This window comes from Lepisma saccharinum, chromosome 1, assembly GCF_977018435.1.
Source record: "Lepisma saccharinum chromosome 1, izLepSacc3.1, whole genome shotgun sequence".
NCBI lineage: Eukaryota > Metazoa > Arthropoda > Insecta > Zygentoma > Lepismatidae > Lepisma > Lepisma saccharinum.
The window spans coordinates 59,267,049-59,288,917 of NC_139229.1; the positions used below are offsets into that span (position 1 = coordinate 59,267,049).

General features: G+C 39.2%; 1 protein-coding gene across 4 annotated transcripts in view; it reads left to right on the top strand.

Annotated features, from left to right (window-relative positions):
• LOC145996579 (uncharacterized) overlaps positions 1 to 21,869 on the top strand; it is a 185,025-nt gene that overhangs the window by 158,775 nt on the left and 4,381 nt on the right. For 3 of the 4 annotated variants that reach the window (XM_083133236.1, XM_083133146.1, XM_083133270.1), the window contains 2 exons: positions 7,686 to 7,798; positions 14,945 to 15,531. In XM_083133236.1, the coding sequence (XP_082989362.1) occupies positions 7,723 to 7,798; positions 14,945 to 15,531 (663 nt within the window). In that variant the 5' untranslated portion in view covers positions 7,686 to 7,722. Of the gene's footprint in view, positions 1 to 4,156; positions 4,259 to 7,685; positions 7,799 to 14,944; positions 15,532 to 21,869 lie in introns of those variants that run through there. The other variant, XM_083133205.1, reaches the window with a different exon arrangement.

The following is a 21,869-nucleotide window of genomic DNA, read 5'->3' on the forward strand; positions in this document are numbered from 1 at the left end:
GGGTGCTGCCGTGAGATGGCGCTACACCTGGGAAAAAACAACCCAAAAGCCATACGAAACTCTAAGTTCGTGGGAACCGAAAAGAGACACAGAATCGTAAATGCAATTCGACTTCTTTACTTTTGTATATTAATCGCTTATGTCATTATTGAATGATAATTCCCCTTTTCTCCTTATTTATATCATGTTATTACTTTAAACTTATTTATTTATTTCCTTATAATTAGTATTAATATATACAATCGTTATTTCATCACATCTGCTCTTCCCGTTGTCTCTATTTACAATCGTATAAGTTCTCCTGGGTGGTGCCATCTCTTACTCACTTTCCCAACTTATTTATGCAGCATCTTTTATAACCGTTGTTCCTCTTGCATGCTGCCATCTATGGTCCTTTATTTCAAAGAAAAGCAACGCAGTTTGTGTACGTGACACAAAATTCCCCTCCTCTGGGTAAAATTTTTCCTTCTTAGATGATTCGTATGCAAGGAAAAATTTTCTTCAACATCCATTCTTACTATTCACTTCTCATATGTACCTTTCAACATTTGTTTAACGTCTTCCGTACAATTATATATTTTTACATTATCTAAATTTTCTCTTCTTACTTCCTTTGTCACCACATCTTGTATAACTATACACTGTTTGAAGCGTGTGAATGTTTCAGAGTATGCGTGGGAGTGAGTGGCATATATGAGAAATATAAACTCAATATGTTTAACTAACGACAGACCATCTCATTTTATATTTGTCAACGTCTCTTGCAATGATGTCCTGTTGCAATTCGAGTTCTAGTGCAAGCAAACAAAAAGAAATGCTTATCTTGTAGGCATTCAGACATTGCTACTCGGAAAATATATAGCGAAGATGTATGAAAGATCTGTGTTGTTCGAGAGACGCGGTGGAGCTTTCATCTCTTCCAGAACATTGGAAATATTTCGTGCTCCATCTGGTTCAATTTCATCGGATGAAACTTCCACGTTCTTGTTTTTAAAAGACAGACGAGACATCGGGGAAGAAAATATAACAGATCATCTCTAGGACTGTGAAGGAAAAGTAGGTCTTATGTCCCCTTAGGTTAGGTTTCGTTCTACTTTGTTTGGCCGCTTCTCTAGGAATTATTCGAGTGAGACTTCAAAATGTTTTTTTGTTCTCTTTTTATTAGAAGTACATATACATTTTTCATCCTTTCTTTTATTGCCTCAGGCATGATGGAAGCACCAAAAATCTTCTTTCTCTAAAACGAAGAAAACAAGAGTAGATGAAGGAAAATAATATTGAAGAGAGGTTTGGTCTGTATACTGATTACCTATTGCAGTTACGTCACAGACAGTTACTCTCTCACGTTACATCCCATCATATCAGGGACATGTTTAGGGGGGGAAATCAGGAGGGCTTCTTGATAGAGGTCACAATTGTCTCAAACTAATACAGTTGAACCTGAGTGATACGTATGTCAAGGTGAAGAAAAAATAATACATGTAACTCAAAATTATTTAAAAATCAGATTTAGATACCATGTCATATCATTATTAAAATACTTTAATTGTATCTATTTTTAGGAACAAGATATACGTAATACAGATTATGTTTGTCATAAAGTAGTAAATTAACGAATCTAAAAGTTTGATTCTTAAATACATTACATTTGCCACTTTATTAGTGAACACGTTGATACTGAAATACACGCAATAGAAACTATAGTTTTACTATCCAATTTTAAAATGTCGTCTAAAATAGCATTTGTTTACTAATGCCTAAATCTGTAGCTATTTCAGTTTTAGTTTTCTGTGGATTAGCATCCACTTCCTGTATAAATTTTACGTTCTGGTCAAGCATGCAACTTTCCTCTGTCTGTTGTACGTGACTGAGCAGTAGCAACCGAAAACTGTCGCTTCTGTGCCATTGTTGTAGCTTCGTTACGTACAAATCAACAGTATTTTATGAAAATTACTACGTATAACTCTGAAATACGTATAAATGCTTTACCTACAAATAAGGTTTAATTAACACGTTTTTAAATTATATTTTGTCGTGGCCTGCAGTAATTTACGTATAAAACAGAATTACGCAGAACTGAGTTACGTATAAAGCTGCATATGGTCAACTGTATATGCTGCCTTTGTTCAGTTTGAGCAAATGAGACCTGCCTTTAAATCTGCTTTTATTAGCAGTAGTTTAACAATATGATTTTTTTGCACGTAATGAAATTGCCTCTATTATTATAGGATGTATATTTTACATTTCATGTTCATGCATATACAGGGTGGAGCAATTTCGGCTACCTAGTTTTAAGTTGGAAACACTGTGCGACAGGAGGAGTAGGGGAAGAAGGAAGCTTTACGCTGACTGCTTAGTGACCTTGGTTTTCAATTTACATGGAGCGCTGGTTCGTACAGCAAGGTACATATTGTGCAGACTTGTTTATCAAAACCAAATGAATTGTATCGGTGCAGCGTTTGTATAGGGCTGCGAAGCATAGCAAATATAACACTGTCAGTGTTTCACCGTCTTTGCTCGTGAATGTGGTTTGTTTTGATCACTTCCAGTGACAAGGATTGCTTTGATTCTGAAACTCCCTCCTAAATGAACGCTGCATGATTTAGTTTCAATAAACTTTTGTTGAGATATACGTTGCTGCACGAACCAGAGCGCCATGAAATTCAAGGTCACTAAGCACTCAGTGTAAGTCTTCTTTCTTCTCTTACTTCTCCTGTCGCACAGTGTTCCCAACCCAAAACTAGGAGCCCGACAAATGCTCATCTGTTCCTTACATTATTGGGATTTTTTTCGTAATTTGAAGAATTCTATGAATAAATTATATTTATACCGATATTTTAAAATTTATTTTAAAATTATATGTTTTGGTGTTTTTAATTACTTACTTGTATTTTTTGCTCTTCAGCTTGGTTTGGCAACGCTGCAAAGATTCGTTGTCCCTTTGTGTTTATTTTTCTCGCTTTTGCTCTTCATATCTTCCTCTATCCTTCACTTTCTTCCTTTTTATTCCTCTGTTTTTCGCTTTTTCCATTTTTATCCTCATTGTGTTCTCCTTCAATCTTTGTAGTACACTATGGACTGCATTCTTGCAGGTTGACGAGGTTCTGGCTTTTGGGTGCTCAATCAGTATAATCCTGTGTGGGGTTTGTGCTGTATCCTCTCCAGGTGTTCTTGTAATAGTCCTTTCATCAGTTTCATCTTATCACCATTCACCCTCATCTTCGCGATTTGTCAAAAGTAGCAGAAAAGCGAAATATAATAAACAGTCATTCAATTGTATCAATCTTTCTATCTTCCTCAATTCCCTATCCTTCACTAGCCTTTATATTTATATATTATTTCATTAATTTCTCATTTTTATTTGTAAAAGTTTGAATCTTGCTCTGCTATATATCATCGTCGTTATTTTATAGGCTCACACTGCCTTTTTATGCAATTTCTAGCCAAAGTTACTGAGTTCAGGTAAGTCAACGGGAAAGATAATGGTAGGCAAATTGTCCATCGTTATTTCCATTACCTTTTATTGTACATCCTGTGTTGTTTTAAGGAATGAAATTATGTTGGTGCGAAACAGGCATTGCCCTCAGCTTATTGATGTCATTATTTCAATTCATTACCATCACATTGTGCAATACGGAACGAATGAAAATGGTGGTGGACAATTCGCCTACTGTTTCTTTTTTGCCGTTGGGTGTACTACGTATTATGTATGTCCCGACACGTTCATTCATATCTTTAACTTTCTTCAGGACATTATTGTCCTACTTATTGAATGGTGTTGTCCGGTGGCGTACACAGAGGGGGGGGGTGCTGATGAGGCTACAGCCCCTCCCAAAATTTCTGAATGAAAATCCGTTAAAACTTAAAAAAATCAAAATGTGTAAATGCAAACACCTTATAAATGAGTGAAAAGCTCCAAATGTGCAAAATATTTTATTACGTATCCCCCCACAAACGAAGTTTTGTATTATCCACCTTTACAACTCCAGCCCCTCCAGAAAAAAAAATACTGCATACGCCAGTGCTGTTGTCCATTATGGTCTAATGGTATTGGAGGTCCTGTGACTTGATTATGAAAATAGTAGGGAAAGCAGCACCTTAGCGCACGTGCCAACAATTGAGTTCTGTTTGGTTCACTATTGTTAAGTTAACCTCAGCAACAACGAGGCCTCACCATCTGCCTCTTATACCATCCATTATGCGCCTAGTTCTTCATTGGTAGGAAAATCCAAGCGTGACAGTTTGTTATTGGGACAAGGTATTTACAAGCAGTTTTTATAAATTGTGATGTCGGAACAGAGATTGGACACATGTTTATGACGGAGCCAATATATTAGAGGCGCCATTTTTGAAAATGCCATTCGCTTACTATTGTCAGGAAATGTTAAATATGCACAATTTCTGTTTACGACAGGTATTTGATATCGGTCAGTCAATCATAAAAAAGGAAAAGAACTGTTCGTTATTTGCAAGCTTTTCAGTATAGTATGATAATGCTACTAGTTTCCTGTCAATTGTTTAATTGCTTTTGAGGATATCTTGTACCAGGGCTGTCCAAACTACGGGCCACGACCCGACTCTTGAAACCTAGAATTTTCTTTGAGACATTATCTTTAGCCAAGGAAAAGTTAAACATGGCCCAAGTCAAATTGTTGAAGAAGGTCTAATCTGCTAACAATCCATACAAATCGCTTTCAATACACCTGTCTTAAGCCGGTATCCGTGGCGGAGTGGTTAGCACAGCGCGCTACGACGCTAGCGCACCTGGGTTCGAATCCCTACCTGGGCGTGGGTGCTCTTCGTGCGTGTCCCTTCATCAATCTCGTCATATCATTACTCATCCTAATCGTCGCAATTAGCCAAAGGTCGCGGAAAAGCGACGTAAAGTAACCTAATTCAATCGATCAATACCAGTCTTGTACACTATATGCCTCCCAGATGGCGCAGTGGTAGCGTCGTCGCCTTGTAATCAAGGGTTCCAGGGTTCGTTACCCGGTGGAGGCACATAGTGGATTGGATCCCACTTTAAACTGTATGTCCAGTCCCGATTAGCCTTACTGTGCAGTGGACTTAAAACACCAAATCAATGCATCCCTTTCAAACAGTACCGACGATCGGGTGTCAAAACTGGACGGAAAGGATACTTTACTTTTTTCTTGGTACACAAGGTTTAGCATTAAGATGCTATAGTGCAGGGGCAAAACCTGGCAAAGAAAAGTGGGAGAAAGTAACTCCCACCTCCACCTCGACCACCCTCCCCCAACAATAGCTGCCACTGATTACAAATTATTTGAACCAAAATATGAAGAGCAGTGGTGTATTTAAGTAGAATATATATCGTTTATCTGATAAATCCAGTGGGTTTTTTATGTCCTGTTAAGGCACATTCCGCAGAGGTTCAAATCCCACATTAGGCTAGAGGTCCAGTCCCGATTAGCGTACCTGATCATTAAACGAAAACAAAATTGACAAGAGGCTGAGCAGAGATGTAGTAATGTATATCGTTATCATCATAGGCGAAAGAAACATAAAAATTCCATCACTTTCAAAATTCTGAAGTTTCTGGTGACAAATACAGAGAGTTGGAAACTCTGACCGCGGACGTCATCGTGTTTTCATTAATAGGTCAGTCCAGAGCAAAGCTTGTAGCAGTGTATCTGTCCCAAGACGACGACAAATTCTGAAACGCTGGGGCATCAACAGCTACATGTTCTCGCTCGTGGAAATAGAAATAAAAACGTTAATGGTATATGTTCCCCCGCCTCCCCCCTCCCCGCTATTTCAATCACACTCGGCTTGAATTGCAATTCATACGAGGTTTGTATGTGTGAATTCGCCCTGTTTCGTATGTGTGGAGAGAGACAGAAAGAGAACGTGTGGAACATCACTTTGGCAAAAATGGGAGTGTGAGATGAAACAAATATAACGTGGGCATGTAGTGTGGTGAATTTCTGCTTTCGTCAAACGGGTTGGTTAACGGAAAATGTTAAAGGGGTGTTCGCCCTCCCCCCTCCAAGACAAACAAAGTTAATGAATCGCCCCTACCAGAGATGTTTAAAATAAACAATGTGTGGTTTATTTTACTTCGATTTTAGGCCTGTTTTGACTAATCGTGACGATGAGGATGACTGATGATATGAAATTGATGAATGGACACTTACAAATACCTATGCCCAGGCCAGGATTCGAATCCGAGATTCCTGGCGTTGTAGGACGCTGTGCTAACCACTCCGCCACGGACAAGAACTGGAGACTTCTGTAAAATCAGGACGAGCCGACGCATAGCATGTAAGGGAGCTTTCAGGCCAAAGTGACAAGCGAAACGCGACACGGGGGATTCACACCGAAGAGTGAAGCAAGACGGGCACCTCTAGTCTGTGAAAAAGAGTTCACAGCACATTACCATCAGACCGAGGTGACACAATGCACTCTAGTAAGCAAACAGCCCGCTATACCGGTAGGCAAGACCGAACAGCAAGGCCAATTGGCTTTGCCGAACTCGTTGGACGTCCCCACAGCACTGCGGTGTGGAGACGTGAATCAGTCTGGTTCGACGCCCAGTTCACAGCACACGTGAAATACATCGTGAAACTTACCTTTATATCTGAAGTTCCCTTTGGTTTTCCAATCTTCAATCCTAAGCTGAGTGCGATCACGGTACATTTCTATTAATATTATAACTTCCGAGTTCGTCCACACTATGATTAAAAGTCGAAGAAACAAGACCAATCCTACCTCACCCTGTCTACACACGCTCGGCGCCACCTCCACTTCCCGCGTCTGCACGATTTCCTTTGAAGCAGACCGCTACTAGTCTGAATCAGCATACCGATCGGCCAGTCGGCATGTACCCACTTGTTTGGGTTTGCCTACTTGCATAGTCTGGAGCAATCGAACGAAAAAAAAGTCTCTCCGCAGGTATAGCTCTTTTCAGTTCTTACGGCGGCCGGTCCTAGTTCTGCCAAGGGAAGTGGGGAGCGGGGATTACGCAACGGACCAACCAGACAACAGCAGTGGCGCCGAGAGACTCGAAGCGGCCGGAAAAAGCACTACGTGAAACCCGTTCAACTGGCCGCTACGTTTCTTATCGCGCTGGATTGGTCGCTTCCCGCTCCCCACTTCCCCTGCCAACTTCTAGAGCGCCCGCCGTAAGAACTGAAAAGAGCTATAGTGACTCGAGATGCCTTCACCGATGGGCATAAGATTGGGAACGGGATTGCGTGGAGGGGGAAGCGACTACAGTTACCAACCTTCGTATCAGCGTGCACTACTTCGCTTTGCCCACTCGATTTTCTTCCTCCTCTGCCGCATTGGGCGGTCGTGCTCCAGAGACAACCCTGGGCAGAGTATACTTTGAGAACTTTACTCCCTGCCTTTTCCCGATAACAACACCTAAAACTGTTGTTTCCTTCGTAATTGTGTGGATGTAAGAGCGTTTGCTTGCAAAATGATTGTTTATGAAATTCCGGGTTATATTTTGTTAAATAGAGCTGTAATTACGTATCATACAAAACTTAAGTTTACTACAAAATATAGCGCCTAGCTTTTCTGAGTATTTTCCATACAATTTTCAGCTTTGAACTATTTTTTTGCAAGATTCAATTAATTCTCGATTTTTGTTTTGACTGAAAAAAAGAAGCACGGTTACCATAATTCAACATGTTTTATGTCTTTCCTCTTTCCAGGTTTCCGTTCTTCCAAAAACCGAGACTGCGGAGAAAGATGAAGGCGCTCCTCTTCCTAATTTTCGTCGGGACTTTCGGGACTCTGTCGCTGTTAATGGCGAGAAAATCGATAGGTAAGCATTTCCATGCTGCATTCACGGCTAATTTCCTTGCTATAAATGTTCCCACTCTTTCCTTGAGGTTCCCTATTTATCTGTTCTTGCTCTGGTAATCGATTGGGCACATACTTTTAAAACTTTCCAGTTCGGAGGTGGAAAACGACGAGGCCACGTGCCTGAAACGGAACGATTGGGGAAGATACCAGAAAAGGTATGTGGGGTGGGGGTTGCTTCTTGTAATAGTACGGTAGGAAGGGGGGAGAACCGCCCTCCACTCTCTTGCGAAACGTTTAAAAGAGCTTGAACAGCAAGATAGCGACTACGTACTTCCTGGAAACATGATATTAATTTTGGGAACACACTGAAACAAATGCAAGCATTCTCACTGAAGTAGCGTCAGTGTGAATGGTTTATTAATTTATTTCTCCGTGTTCTAAAAATAAAAATATTTTTTCCTGCTTTCTGGAAACGTGTAGCTGCTACATTCCTTCGATCTCTGCAAAGCTATCAATATTAATATTAACAAGACAAAACGAGGCTTGTCAGTGTCGCGGTCACGTCTTGAATTGTAAATGCCTGTCTCATTCTCATTTCGGTCTTGAACAATATAGGCAACGTGTCACAACATTCTGAATGAGGCTTTTCTGCTTGACGCAATGGAAAAATGTGATGGTGTCTGCTTCCCTAGTAAACATCATCTTCTACGACTATTAACCACACTCTCTATGAGAGTCTTTCATAGCTGTAGGAAGCATTTTCACCGTCCCACGTCTCAAAACTTGGTTAAGATTCCGCATGGGCAAAGAGCGGATTATTCGACTGTCCCTACTGAATAATCTTTTTTGTTATAAATCCTAGTGTTGACAAAATAATTCAGAGGTTTTCAAAGAACAAGTTTTGATTTGATTAATTTATTTTACATCCCTTTTCTGACTCCTTCGTCTAATTGCGAAGATGAGGATGATTGGTGATGGGATGAATGAATGGACATTAACAAATATACAGAGACGGCACAACACGAGATCCACAGAGGTTTATACTTGCAGTGAGTCCAGGCGCCTGTCTCGCTTCAAGGATCAAGAACGTCGCATTGTAATCAAATGGTCCCGGGTTGGATAACAATTGCAGGCACGTTAGCACAGTGGTTCGGATCCCACTTAAAACTGTAGGTCCAGTCCCGATTAGCCTATCTGTGCATAAAGTGGACTTAAGACAATTCAAAGGACAAAGAGGGATTAGACTTTCACCTTTGGATGTAAGCCCTTGTCAAGGTCCTGATGTTTTATCTTTGATCTTTACATTTCTTTTGTGTGACGTAATGTGCCAATTCTAGCTATGTGTCAAATAAAAATATGACTTCAGCTGACTGTGGTAATTAAATTCATTAGAAACTTGAAAAAATAAAAAGGAGGGAACCGCCGAAAAATGCCCTCCTTCACCCGCCTACATTCGGAAGTATGCGCTATTCTCCCGGTGCCTTAAATTATAGGAACGTCAGTTACGCGAAATATTTATCGGATTCCGCCGTTTACCTCTGTTCTTTATCCTTTATTTGTTATTTCCATTTTTACATGGTGAAATGATTTAATATCATACCAGAAAAAGGACCAATGATTATTCGGAGACCAGAATAATCAATAGTTTACATATAAAAGTGTTGGTAGGGTTAAAATGTTATTGTGTTAGATCTACAATTATTACTTTTAAGATCTTAAAGTTAGTGAGAACAGGTTAGTAATCGGAAGGTTAATACTAGTGTAAAGTGTATGACATGGGATAAGAGAGTTAATAGGTTAGGTATTTAAAGTTGATAAAAGATTTAATTGGGAGTTGTAGGAAGTTTAAAAGCCTCTCTTTGTTGTTACTTTTTTTTATCTGTTAAAACTTCATCACCTGAATTAGTAAAGGTCTAGTAAGAAGTATGGAGGTTAGTAATTCCGGATACGTCAGGAGGGTGTTGCATGGTGTTACGGAGTGTTATCTGTTAGTGTTAGTGATACTAGCCTGTGCTCCAGGTCGAATCGTTGCTGTGCTAACTTGATGGCTTTTATCAGGTAGCCTGGCTGGTCTCATTGTCATCTAGTTCCTTCTTCTTTCCTGCCGAATGAAGTGAATAATATTCTGCGCGTTGCTCCCTCTGGTGCTTCTAGGTCTTCCTCGACGGGATCTTGGTCCTGGGTCCGTCCCTGTCCTTTATGTCTCTTTACTAGATTCATTTTATCCTCATGGCCGCGATTAGCCGAAAAATTGAGAAAGAAACTACGTCAAATAAGAAAAATACTCCAAAAAGGTGAGCTCAATCAAAGAGCAAATATAAAAGAACCAATGCCCAAATGATGCCCCATCGTGTTCATAACGCATCGCAGAGCGGTGACATCGAGCATGGGAATGACATAGAAACGCCCCCTGCAAACGCAAAATTAAAACTAGAATTGCAATCATTTTCATTTTCCACCAGTGGATTATTGGAGTTAGGAATAACAAGAGCAGGGAGGGGGGGAGGTAATGTTGCACTAGGGGAGAGGGGGGGGGCAGTATAATTACGTTTTCAGCAAATGCGGGATTTCATTGGTATTGGATATTGTTTTGTAGGAATATGCAATGTTGACAAAGTTGATTGGATAGCACAGTTCTCAATTCGCTTAAATAAATATTTATCTAAAGTCTCGTTCTCCCCTTCGTCCCACATCTATAAGCGAAAATCCAATCCTGAGTAAGCTGGTATAAACAAACCTTTTTGCAGATTGAAGGATATAGTGTTCGTGATTATGATGTTAAAAATGCTGTTTTTTGATTAGCTTATTTTTGTTTGGCATGACTTACATTTGATACTTTTGCACAAATATTATGCACTAAATTTGCCACTATTTTGCGCTTTAGGCTATTTTCAATATTAATACAAAAATAGAACTTTATCCTTTGCATCCTATAATATTTGGTTACATTAAACTCTATTCGTTGATTATAACTGCCTCATCTCTAACCACGTTTCTGCTTTTAATCTCCCTCAACTTATATTTTGATTTTTTTTACGCATTCGTGCTTCAACGAGGATTCGAACAAAGGAAATCCTACTCCACCACATAAATTGGCTCGCTGTATATTATACATCATGCACTTGTTATTTTAGCGAAGTGACCATTACATGCAAACACTTTTTTTTTTTGCTTCAGTGCAACTTTTCTTTCCGTGTCGAAAATGTAAATTCATGATACTTTCTGCACCATAAAATGTCTGAAATTTCTTCAAATTGACACTTTTCATTCCAAAAGTGCAGAAACAATCAGTTTAGGCGGAAATTGTGTGTACGCCTTGTAATGAAGCAGTCCCGGGTTCGATACCCAGGGGAGGCACATAGTTGTTCGGATCCCACTTTAAACTGTAGGTCCAGTCCCGATTAGCCATAATGTGCATCACAAATTCAACCGATTCAAGATTTTCAGCACGTCGTAAAATCTCAGAAAATTTACAGATTTGCTTGGGAAAGGGAGATTTTTTCAGTTCCGAAAATCGGGATTATAAAAAATTCCCTTCCCTCCCCAATCCCGTTTCGACAAAAAAAATCCGTCATGCACGTCCGTGATTACGGTAGTCAACATGATTCTGGTGAAACTTTCGCTGGTTATTTTTTTGGAAGTTAAATCCTGTAACGTACAGCCTACATATCGCAGACAACAACATTATTTGTAATATAATATTGATACAATTTCACCACTCGAATTACATAAGGGTCTCCCCCGATGGCGCAGTGGTAGTGTCGTCGCCTTATAATCATTTAGTTCCTGGTTCGATTCCCGGTGGAGGCACATAGTGGTTCGGATACCACTTTTAAACCGTAGGACCAGTCCCGATTAGCCTTATTGTGCATAAAGTGGTCTCAAAACTCCAAATCAATCAATCGAATTACATGAACACTCTGCAGAATCTCATGTAGGGCAAATGCCCCTCTGCCCCTCGCGGGCGCTCTTGGTTTTGGATAATGCGATGTTTTCTTCCTATACTGTGTAGGGTGCAAAATGGCCATACGTTTCGACCCACCCAAAAAATTTAACTCATTCTCTCTACGACTGTGCATACCATGACTTTATCTACTCCAAGCAAATGTTATGATGATGTGTTTACAATTTTGTCAAATTCTGCATGTCTGCTTGTAATATTCCGATGTGACCTCCTTCTTGATGGATAACAGAATTCATATTGATCCCAGCATAACCAGCAGCACTTCCTCTTGCCCCGGGATCGCTCACCCAATTACAGGGAAATAAATAATCCAATCATCCCCTTTTTGACTCGTGTAATTTCAGTCAAATTAAGTATTTAATCGCATATTTGGAAATGTGGAGAAACAGCCAATTACAAGTTCTGCTCCGCTGACGGTTTCCCATTGGTCGAGCTCTTGTAATACAGTTAGGAGTCATAAATTTTACTCATTTATGGAACCCTGCCTCGTTCGTCCGCATTGTAGACTGACAACAATTGTGCAATCTAACATTCACGTGGTGAAATACGGAGCTATAATTTACCCGTGACGAGTGTATCGAAATCCTAAACTCTGAAATGGCATCCGAAAGTAGCCACAAAAAAGAGCATGGTGTCTGGTTTCAATTAGTTTTTTCCCGGTTCCCTTATTGTTATTGTGTATTGGTCAGCGGTGTTATTATTTATTCATATGGATGTTTATTTCGGTTCATGTATACATTCGGAGGAGGGAAATTGTGAGAAATTGTAATATGGTCTCCCCACATGTTTTATTAACTACCTCCACCCGGGGTTAGATACTCAATGCAAATATTCTTTTTCTTAGTTATGTCCAGATCAGTATTTTTTCTACCCATTGTCCCTTGCTATTTCGTCTCGTACTCAGTTTCAAGTTACCGTTCTACTTTTTTTTAAAATGTTGTTTGCTTATTGTATAGGGTGATCCAAAAGTCGTGCAACCCAAATTTTCATCGTTAATAAAGTGAAAACAGTTGCGAACATATACATCGTATGTTTTTCATTATACCGGAAAAACGATTATAAATTCTTAGTTTACCTATCTATTCCATCTACGAGGGTGCAGAAATTAATTATGGTTACAGATTCGAACCTAAATTTGCTCTTTTCTTTTTTAAAATGCAAACTCAACGGGAACAATTGAGCGGCTCTGGAGTAAAACTAGATAACGCACAAAAGTATGAAACTGAGAATAACGCAGTTGAGGCCTCTTCGATGGTGTAGTGGTAAAGTCGTCACCTTGTAATGAAGGTGTTCCGAGTTCAATGCCCAGTGGAAGGACATTGCACAGTGGTTCAAATCCCACTTTAAACTGAATGTCCAGTCCCGATTAGCCTATCTGTGCACAAAATGTGCTTAAAATAACAATTCACACCAAATTAAAAAACGCAGGTGAAAGTTCGTCCATTGAATTGTACTTTATGGGTTACCCAGATGTTCCCGTGTGTTTCTGGCTCTCACCGGCTACTGAAAGAACGTCATTCACTATTGTACAGCAACTCGAAACTGTGCAGCAACTGCATCTAATGTTAATTCAATTTTGGACGGAGTTTGTGTTGTCAACTTTTACTCCCGCTCAATTATATAGAAAGGTATCGATTTGGTGCAATTCAGGTTCGGTATTCGTAATGAGAAGCACGAGTATATGTTATTGGAGCCAACACCGAAGTTTATGCAAATGATATATTTTTCAGCAAAATAAAATAAAAAAATAAGAGAAATTGACAATAGGTGGAAACACTGAAAATTGAAAATTGATAGAATGTGTATAAATTTATTCGAAATATAATCGTATAAATACCACTTCCGGTTTTAAAATCGTTAACTATGAAAATTAAGCTTGCTCGATTTTCACTGGATATTTATGTATTTTCAGTCACATTTTTACGTTAACCAGGCCAACGAGAATAAATTATGAAATCTTGTTAGGTAAAGTCGAAGGAATGACTACATTTCTATTGGAGTTATTCAGATAGAGTTGATTTTAAGTGAAACTTATTTTAAGTAGGTTGGCTAAGTAATGAAAAATATACTTGAGTATAGATTGCATTACAAAATTCAATTATTACGTAATATTAATAGACTGTTTTATTCGAATCAGTTATACCCTAATTTGAGTTACTTCTTTGATGAATGGCTCGTTAGAGCTCTCGGCTTTAATTTGAGCGGTCCGTGTTTGGTTGGAACTCCAAAATTTCGGTATTGACCCAGCGTGAGGACGGTTCGGGAGTTATTTTAACAGAAGTAACAGATTACGGTGTAGAAAGCTGTGGTACTCAAAACATTGGCCATTGGTACACTACAGAGGTGTTATAAATAAAATACAATTCTGGAGGCTTGGGTGTCCGAGTGTGTTGAGTGATGGATCACCAAAAGTTTCTGGTTTGAGTGTGGGTGGACGTCGTTATGCTATTCATGTGTGTCTCTTTGTGAATTTGCTGCATCAGTGCTATTAGTACAAAGTATGTGAAATGAAATGCAATTTGTTATAACATATAAATACAAAGACACATTTTAATGATCATATTTCAGAAATAGTACACAAGAAAGAGATGCCGGATAAATTGAGTTTTTTAATCAATATCTTGCCATTTTAATGGATTCTTTTTTTAATTTATGGCGCTTTTAAGCTTGCCTTTCAGAGACAATAACTTCGTTTAAAATACGCCATTGAAAATCATAATGGATTACCTTAATATTTAACATTTCTTGTTATGTTGATTATGCATGTATAATCGTAACAAGTGTTTGGAAGTAAAGAGTTACTTGCCATAAGTAACAGTTGCTTACTTCAAGTAACGAGGAACGAAGTTAGCAGCTAGTTTAAGAGTTATTTTCTGTTTTCACTTGGAAGAAAAATTTGTCTCCCAACTTAATCTTCATGAGTATACATTTGTTGCGAGAAAATATTTGGCGTAGCATGTTCTTTTTTTTAAGAATGGATGCTTTTCTTGAATTGACGTGCCTTAAACTTTATCCTTATAGTGAAAAATTAATGTAGAATGGTAATTAGTGTAAAAAGGATCAATTTACTTCGAATTTATGCATGGAACTATTACACGAGTTTCATCTTATATAGAATAACTTAACTGTAAAAGTGTAGCTTTTCGAGCATACATTATAATGAGTAACTCCCATGTATACGTTATCATCTCCTGCTCATAGGGATAAAGAAAGATCTGCTGAAAGACATTTGCAATGAGGTCATCAATCCATTGAGGACTCAGTGCTGCACAACCAGACAAACCAGGGGCCAACCAGCGAAGCGCGAAATCTCTTGCCAAATCAACAATTTGAACCTTCAAGGGACGCTCGTTCGTTCGGATGAAGAAGACAGGCACCAGTGGGAGGAAGCCACTCGCCTCGATAGCGTAACGGTAACCGTCTCCGGAAACGCATCGATTGTGCAGGCAAGGGGCATGAACGCAAGCCCTCAAGGACCACCATCTCGAGCGACATCTGCGGCAGAGTCTGCCAGGGCCGAGGGGCGATTCCAAGAATCGAATTTGAAGCCAAAACACAACAAGACCGTCTTGCTTCACGAAACCGCAGAACTTGTGCATCTGACGATGGTAAAGGTTGCGGAAATAGTTTCTAAACAAGAAGAGAATTCAAAGGATTCAGGAGAGGAGGAAGTTAGAGTCGATGGACCAATTGCCAAAGAGGAGCCCGTTTCGATGTCCTGCAACTCAACAGATCATAGCAGTGAGGTACACCAACAGCGTGACCAGCCTTCATCCATTTTGGCTTGGGTACGTAGGTGATTGTTTACTAAATAATGTTCTATTTTGGCCTAATAAGCCCAACTATAAGGCAAATGCTACATAATTCGCCAACAGGAAGAGCGGTGTGGTTCATCCGAATGTGCTCTTGTGACAATCCGGCTAACTTCGTGTCGTTCCGGCATTCTTTGTGGATATAAACAAAAGACAAGTATTATAATTTCCCAACACACGGCGGTTCGGAGCGGCACGACTCATTCGAATGTGCTCTCGTGGCATTCTGGATGTATTCGTGTATTTCCAGCATTCCCTGTAAAGATAATCAAAAGGCAAATTCTATAATTCACCATAACACGTTGGTTCGGAGCGGCACGGCTCATCTGAATGCACTCTCGAGCCATTCCGGCTATCTTAGTATATTTCCGGCTATCTTCGTGCATTTTCGGCATTCCTTCCAGATCTAAAGAAAAGGCAAATGCTATAATTTTCCGCGTCATGCACCACTTGATGTATTCGATTTATGGGCGGACTCTCTCCGAAAGATGTATGAAATGTTTTGCACGGTGGTTCGGAACACCACTGTGGAAGATAAGCTTTAGTTAGCTGACTCAGTGGTCGAGCGCATTGTGTATCCCTTTATCTATCATTGTTGCAGATTATCTTCCTTCACTTACACATATTTCCTTATTACGGTCGCAACTCGAAAATGATGCATGGCGTACTGGCAAAGTTGTCGTCTTCTAATCAAGGGCCTCGGGTTCGATCCCCGGTGTAGGCACATCGCACAGTGGTTCGGAACCCACTTTAAACTGTAGTTCCAGCCCCGATTAGACTATCTGTGTATAAAATGAACTTAAAACAACAATTCTATCAATCGAAAATGACACATTTCCAAGATGATGGTACGTACACTTTATTAATTGCACTCATCCATAATACAACCATTGGATTATGTCACTTTTTGGGAACATCCTGTAGGTTTACTCACACCCACACTTTCGCACACACTTACACATAGTGAGACCCCGGATTCGAATCCTGGCTTGGACATGGCTATTTGTGAGTGTCCATTCATCAATTTCATCATCTCATCACTCATCTTCATCTTCGTAAATTAGCCAAAAGTGGCACAAAAAGCGAAGTAAAATAAAGCAAATCAAATCACAAATCACTTACACATAGTATTACTTTTCCTATTCCACATGTTCTTGCTTGTCTTGGATTTTTAGGCTCATATAGCTTCATAGATATAACGTATTTTACGCGATTAATGAATAAGTGTGTATACCACTGATGATTTTAATACATACCAGCACACTCGATGAGAGTTCCAATCCTTGAAATCAATCTAGCAACAAATAAAAGGGATCGTTGGAAGTTCACCGAACTGTGCGGATTCACCAAACGTAATAGTTTAAAAGACCGGCATGTTTCAACCGTTCATTAAATTGCTCATATTGGCTTCGAAAGCTAATATAATAAATTCGGGGCTACACATCAATTGGTATCATCGCAATATAATGAACTAAGCTCCGTAAACAAAGAGCAATATATGATGATTTTGTTACTCATGCATGATGCTTCAGCTGGAACTGGTAAATTGGTAAATTCCATACACAAAAGATTTTGTGCCACATCAGTTGACTGATAGCGTAAAAATGATGACTTTTCTTTTTCGCATAGATTCCAGTGTTGATCAACATTTGTAATTACGAAGATTCGACGTGTTTGCACGTATCTGCTGCTGAAATGTTTGACGTAACATTGTTGGATTTTGACGATAGCCACATAGTCTGCAGTGTGTTATTTAAACATTTCCAGTTGGGGAGTTACCAATATATAATGTTATATAAAAGAACATGCGAGCTCTCGACTTTGCTATGACCGATTCTGGGTTCGATCTTCAGTTGGAACAGCTGACTCTCCAGACAGCGGCGATGGGACTCAATACGCTGGCAACGCTTCACCCAATGAAAAGTCACTTGGCGGAATTTGGTTCTTAAATTGATTCTGCAGCACGAAGTTGTATAAGATACTGGACTTGAGATGCCCTTAAAATTTTCATACTTGCAAAAATCTATGCTGAAATTTCACCGTATTAAATGTATTTTGTTAATTATTCTTGGTACAATATATACTTCTTATACTACTACGTACAAAAAGTACCCTGCATTTGTGAATAAAGCACAAAATACGCGGTTAACATCAAAATTTATTTTGTCGCCTTCAAAATAGGTTCCATCAGATGCAACACACACATGCCAACGCTTAACCCAGTCTTCAAAACACTTTTCAAAAGCAGATGGTATCGCCCTGAGTTCCTTCTGCGAATTTCCTTTAATGAATTCAATTAATCCAAAACGCCTTCCCCGAAGTGGTAACTTGATTCGCGGAAAGAGAAAAAAATCACACGGAGCCATATCTGGAGAATATGGGGCTTGGGCGAGGACATGTGTTAAGGTTTTGGCCAAAAACTCGCGAACAAGAGTCGACGTGTGCGACGACGCATTATAACTAACTAACTCTCTAGCCTTCTTAAACCCGAAGGTTCATGGCTGCAGCAACACAGGCCTTCCATCTGTCCCTATCTTGAGCAAGATCTATATACTCTTTTCCATCCCTACCGATTTCCTTTAGGTCTATCTCAACGTTGTCCCTCCATCTTCGTCTTGGCCTTCCTACAGGTCTCTTACCATCTGGTTTCCCAACAAGAATCCTGTAAACTCCTCTTTCCTCTCCCATTCGTGCCACATGGCCTGCCCACCTAAGTCTTCTTGATTTAATTATTCTAATAATATCTGGACATGAATACAAATTATGTACTTCTAAATTATGTAACCTTCTCCACTCGCCTGTCTCCTCATCCCTTTTAGGTCCAAATATTTTCCTAAGAATCTTATTTTCAAATACTCTCAATTTATGTTCCTCTTTTAATGTAAGGGACCAAGTTTCACACCCGTATAATACTACAGGCAAAATTACTGTTTTGTATATTTTAACTTTTAGTTTCTTAGATATTAAACGAGAAGACAAAAGTTTATGAAGAGAGAAGTAACATGCATTTCCTGAATTAAGCCTACTTTTTATTTCCTCTTTAATATAATTTTCATTTGTTAATATTACTCCTAAGTATTTGAATTTGGAAACTGGTTCAAACGAGTTGTTATCAATAATTAGATTTTGATTATTACCTAACATTTGGTTTCGGCCTGTAAGCATATATTTAGTTTTCTCTTTGTTAACTTCCAAACCTATCTCTTTAGCAGTTTTGAAAAATATTTTAGCATTATTCTTAATCGTATTTATATCATCCCCCAGTAAGTCTACATCATCTGCATATGCTAACAACTGAGTCACACCATTTAATTTTAGTCCTTCTTTAGTTTCTTTTACCTTCCGAACAGCATATTCTAAGGCAAAATTAAAGAGCAATGGAGATAATGCATCTCCTTGTTTTAACCCATCATGAATTATAAATTTATCAGACATATTATTACCCACACGAATTTTACTTTCTGTTTCACTGGTGCATATTTTTATCATACTAACAAGCTTCTTAGGTATTCCAAACTCTACTAATATATTATATAATTTATCTCTTTTGACCGAATCATATGCTTTTTTGAAATCAATGAATAGCTGATGGACATTTTGATTATATTCCCACTTTTTTTCAAGTGTCTGTCTGATGTGAAAAATTTGATCTGTAGTTGATCTGTTACGTTTAAATCCACATTGATAATCACCTATAATTTCATTAGCATATGGGGTTAGTCTTGTTAAAAGAATGTTAGACAATATTTTGTATGTTGTTGAGAGTAGAGAAATTCCACGGTAATTATTGCAGTTCATTTTATCACCTTTTTTAAACACAGGAACAATTATGGATTCTTTCCACTGTTGAGGGATTTCTTCTTTATTCCATATTAAACAAATTAATTTATGAATTTGACATATTAATGAATTTCCACCATATTTAATTAACTCAGCTGGTATTAAATCAATGCCAGGTGCTTTGTTATTCTTTAGCCTTTTAATAGCATCTTTAACTTCAGTCAAGTTAGGTTCTGGAACTAAAGGTTCTGCTGTGTGTACTTCATTCACTTCTGATTTATCTCCTACATGGACATTTAAAAGGTCATTAAAGTAGTTCTTCCATCTATTTAGAATATCGCTTGGGTCAGCTAGAAAATCACCGTCTTTATCTTTTATCAAGTTTACTTTAGGTTGCCACCCCTTTCTAAATTATAATGCGACGACGCATTATCGTGGTGCAAAATCCAAGAATTGTTTCCCCATAACTCTGGTCTTTTGCGGCAAACATTCTCACGCAGACGCCTCCTAACGGTCACATAAAACTCTTTATTCACAGTTTGTCCCGCTGGAAGGAATTCTGATTACACAACACTACGATAATCAAATAAAAAAATGAGCATGACCTTAATCTTTGAGCGACTGTGGTTTGGTTTTTTGGGTTTTGGTTCATTTTAGAAGCGCCATTCCGAAGATTGTTGACCTGTTTGCATGTCATAACCATAAACCCATGTCTCATCACCAGTTATGATGCGTTTCATAAAGGTTGAGTCACTAGAGGGTCGCGGAAGCATGTCTTCAGAAACATCCCTGAGATGTACTTTTTGCAGGAAATTCAGCTCCTTCGGAACAAGTCTTGCCGCGACGCGTTTCATTCCTAACACATCAGTCAAAATGTTGTGAACGGACATGTGTGATATATCAAGCTCACGAGCCACCTCTCTCACACTCACACGCCGGTATTCAAGCACCATTGTTTTGATTTTCCCGACGTTTTCGTCAGTCGTCGACGTGGAAGGTCGCCCAGAAGGGGACAAATCAGCAACAACTTTTTTGCCTTTTTTGAAAGCCTCGTACCATGCATACGCTTGTGTTTTCGACAGACACGAATCACCAAAGGCCTTTTTTAGCATTTTCAAAGATTCAGCACTCGACAGTCCTTTGGCAACACAAAATTTCAAACAAATTCTTTGCACGATATTTGTCTCCATTCTGCAAATCGCAGGACACTCGTCAACGCAACTAACGTAAACATCTGTTGTGCACAAACTGATGGATAGATTACTCTACCCCTCTGAGTGGTCATTCAGTACAGTGCTGCCATCGTACGGGCAGAATGAATTCTTGATACCTCTAATTTGGGACTTTTACCAGCCAAATTCCGGGTACTTTTTTACTGAAGGGTATTCCTCTGCAAAACTCATCCACTGTGGGATATTGGAAAACAGAAAGTTGGATGCAATAAACCAGACTTAATTTAATCACTAGCAATGCCGCGCATAACGACAGAGAAGGGGACAAAGCGAGTAGGCAAAGTAAAGCAGTTCACGCTCCTGCAAATGCCGGGTAGCTGCAGTCGCATTGTCCCTCCATGCAATCTCTCCCTTTCGTACGTTCATTGACCGAGCCCTCCCGAGTCACTACTTGAGCAGAGGACTTGTTTCCGTTCGCTTGTTCCACAGACTCCTGGATAAGTATAAATGTTTTACGTCACTTTTCTGCTACTTTCCGCTAATCTTGACGATAGGTATGAATGTTGACAAGATGAGTGAATGGAGAGTGACAAACACACATGAACAACCCAACAAATCCATCCAACTGGTTTTAGGTTAAAGCGCCAGAGCCTGCAATATGGTATGGTATAACTCGGAAGAAAAGTTCACTCTTCGATGCCTTCTCAAATTACACCCCGTGGGTCTCCCCGATGGCGTAGTGATAATTTTGTCGCCTTGTAACCAATGGTCCCGGGTTCAATAGCCAGTAGAGGCATATTGCACAGTGGTTCGAATTCCTTCTTATATTGTAGGCCCACCCCGATTAACCTATCCATGCATAAAGTAGACTTAAAACTCAAGCAGATCAATAGGACACCCCTTAAGCCACAGTTAGTACGAAAGTATAAATTCTAGGAAGGTAAGAGTTTGTATTATGCGTTCGGATTCAATTACCTATTAGTTACGATATTAAACAGTTCTTTAAACGTAACTAATAAGCAGTGGGCTGTGCTAATGTAGGGCGACCAGACGTCCTCATTTACGCAGGACAGTAGCCTACTTTTTTTGAGGGCCATGCGGTCTGCGATGCTACTACAAAAAAAAAAAAAAATATGTCCTATTTTTCAACACCGTCCTGCGAAATGTCCTGCAAGACGTCCAGACGAATTGTTTACCTGTATGAAACTAGCCTATTAAATTAATTGTATTGTTAGTTTGCAAGGAAATACTTGTAGATCTAAAACCTTTCACTCTCGCGACCTTAGTCTTACTGCAAAGCTTATGTTTATTGCTTAGAAGCAGATATTGCATGATATGCGAGGTACTGAGTGATGACTAAAA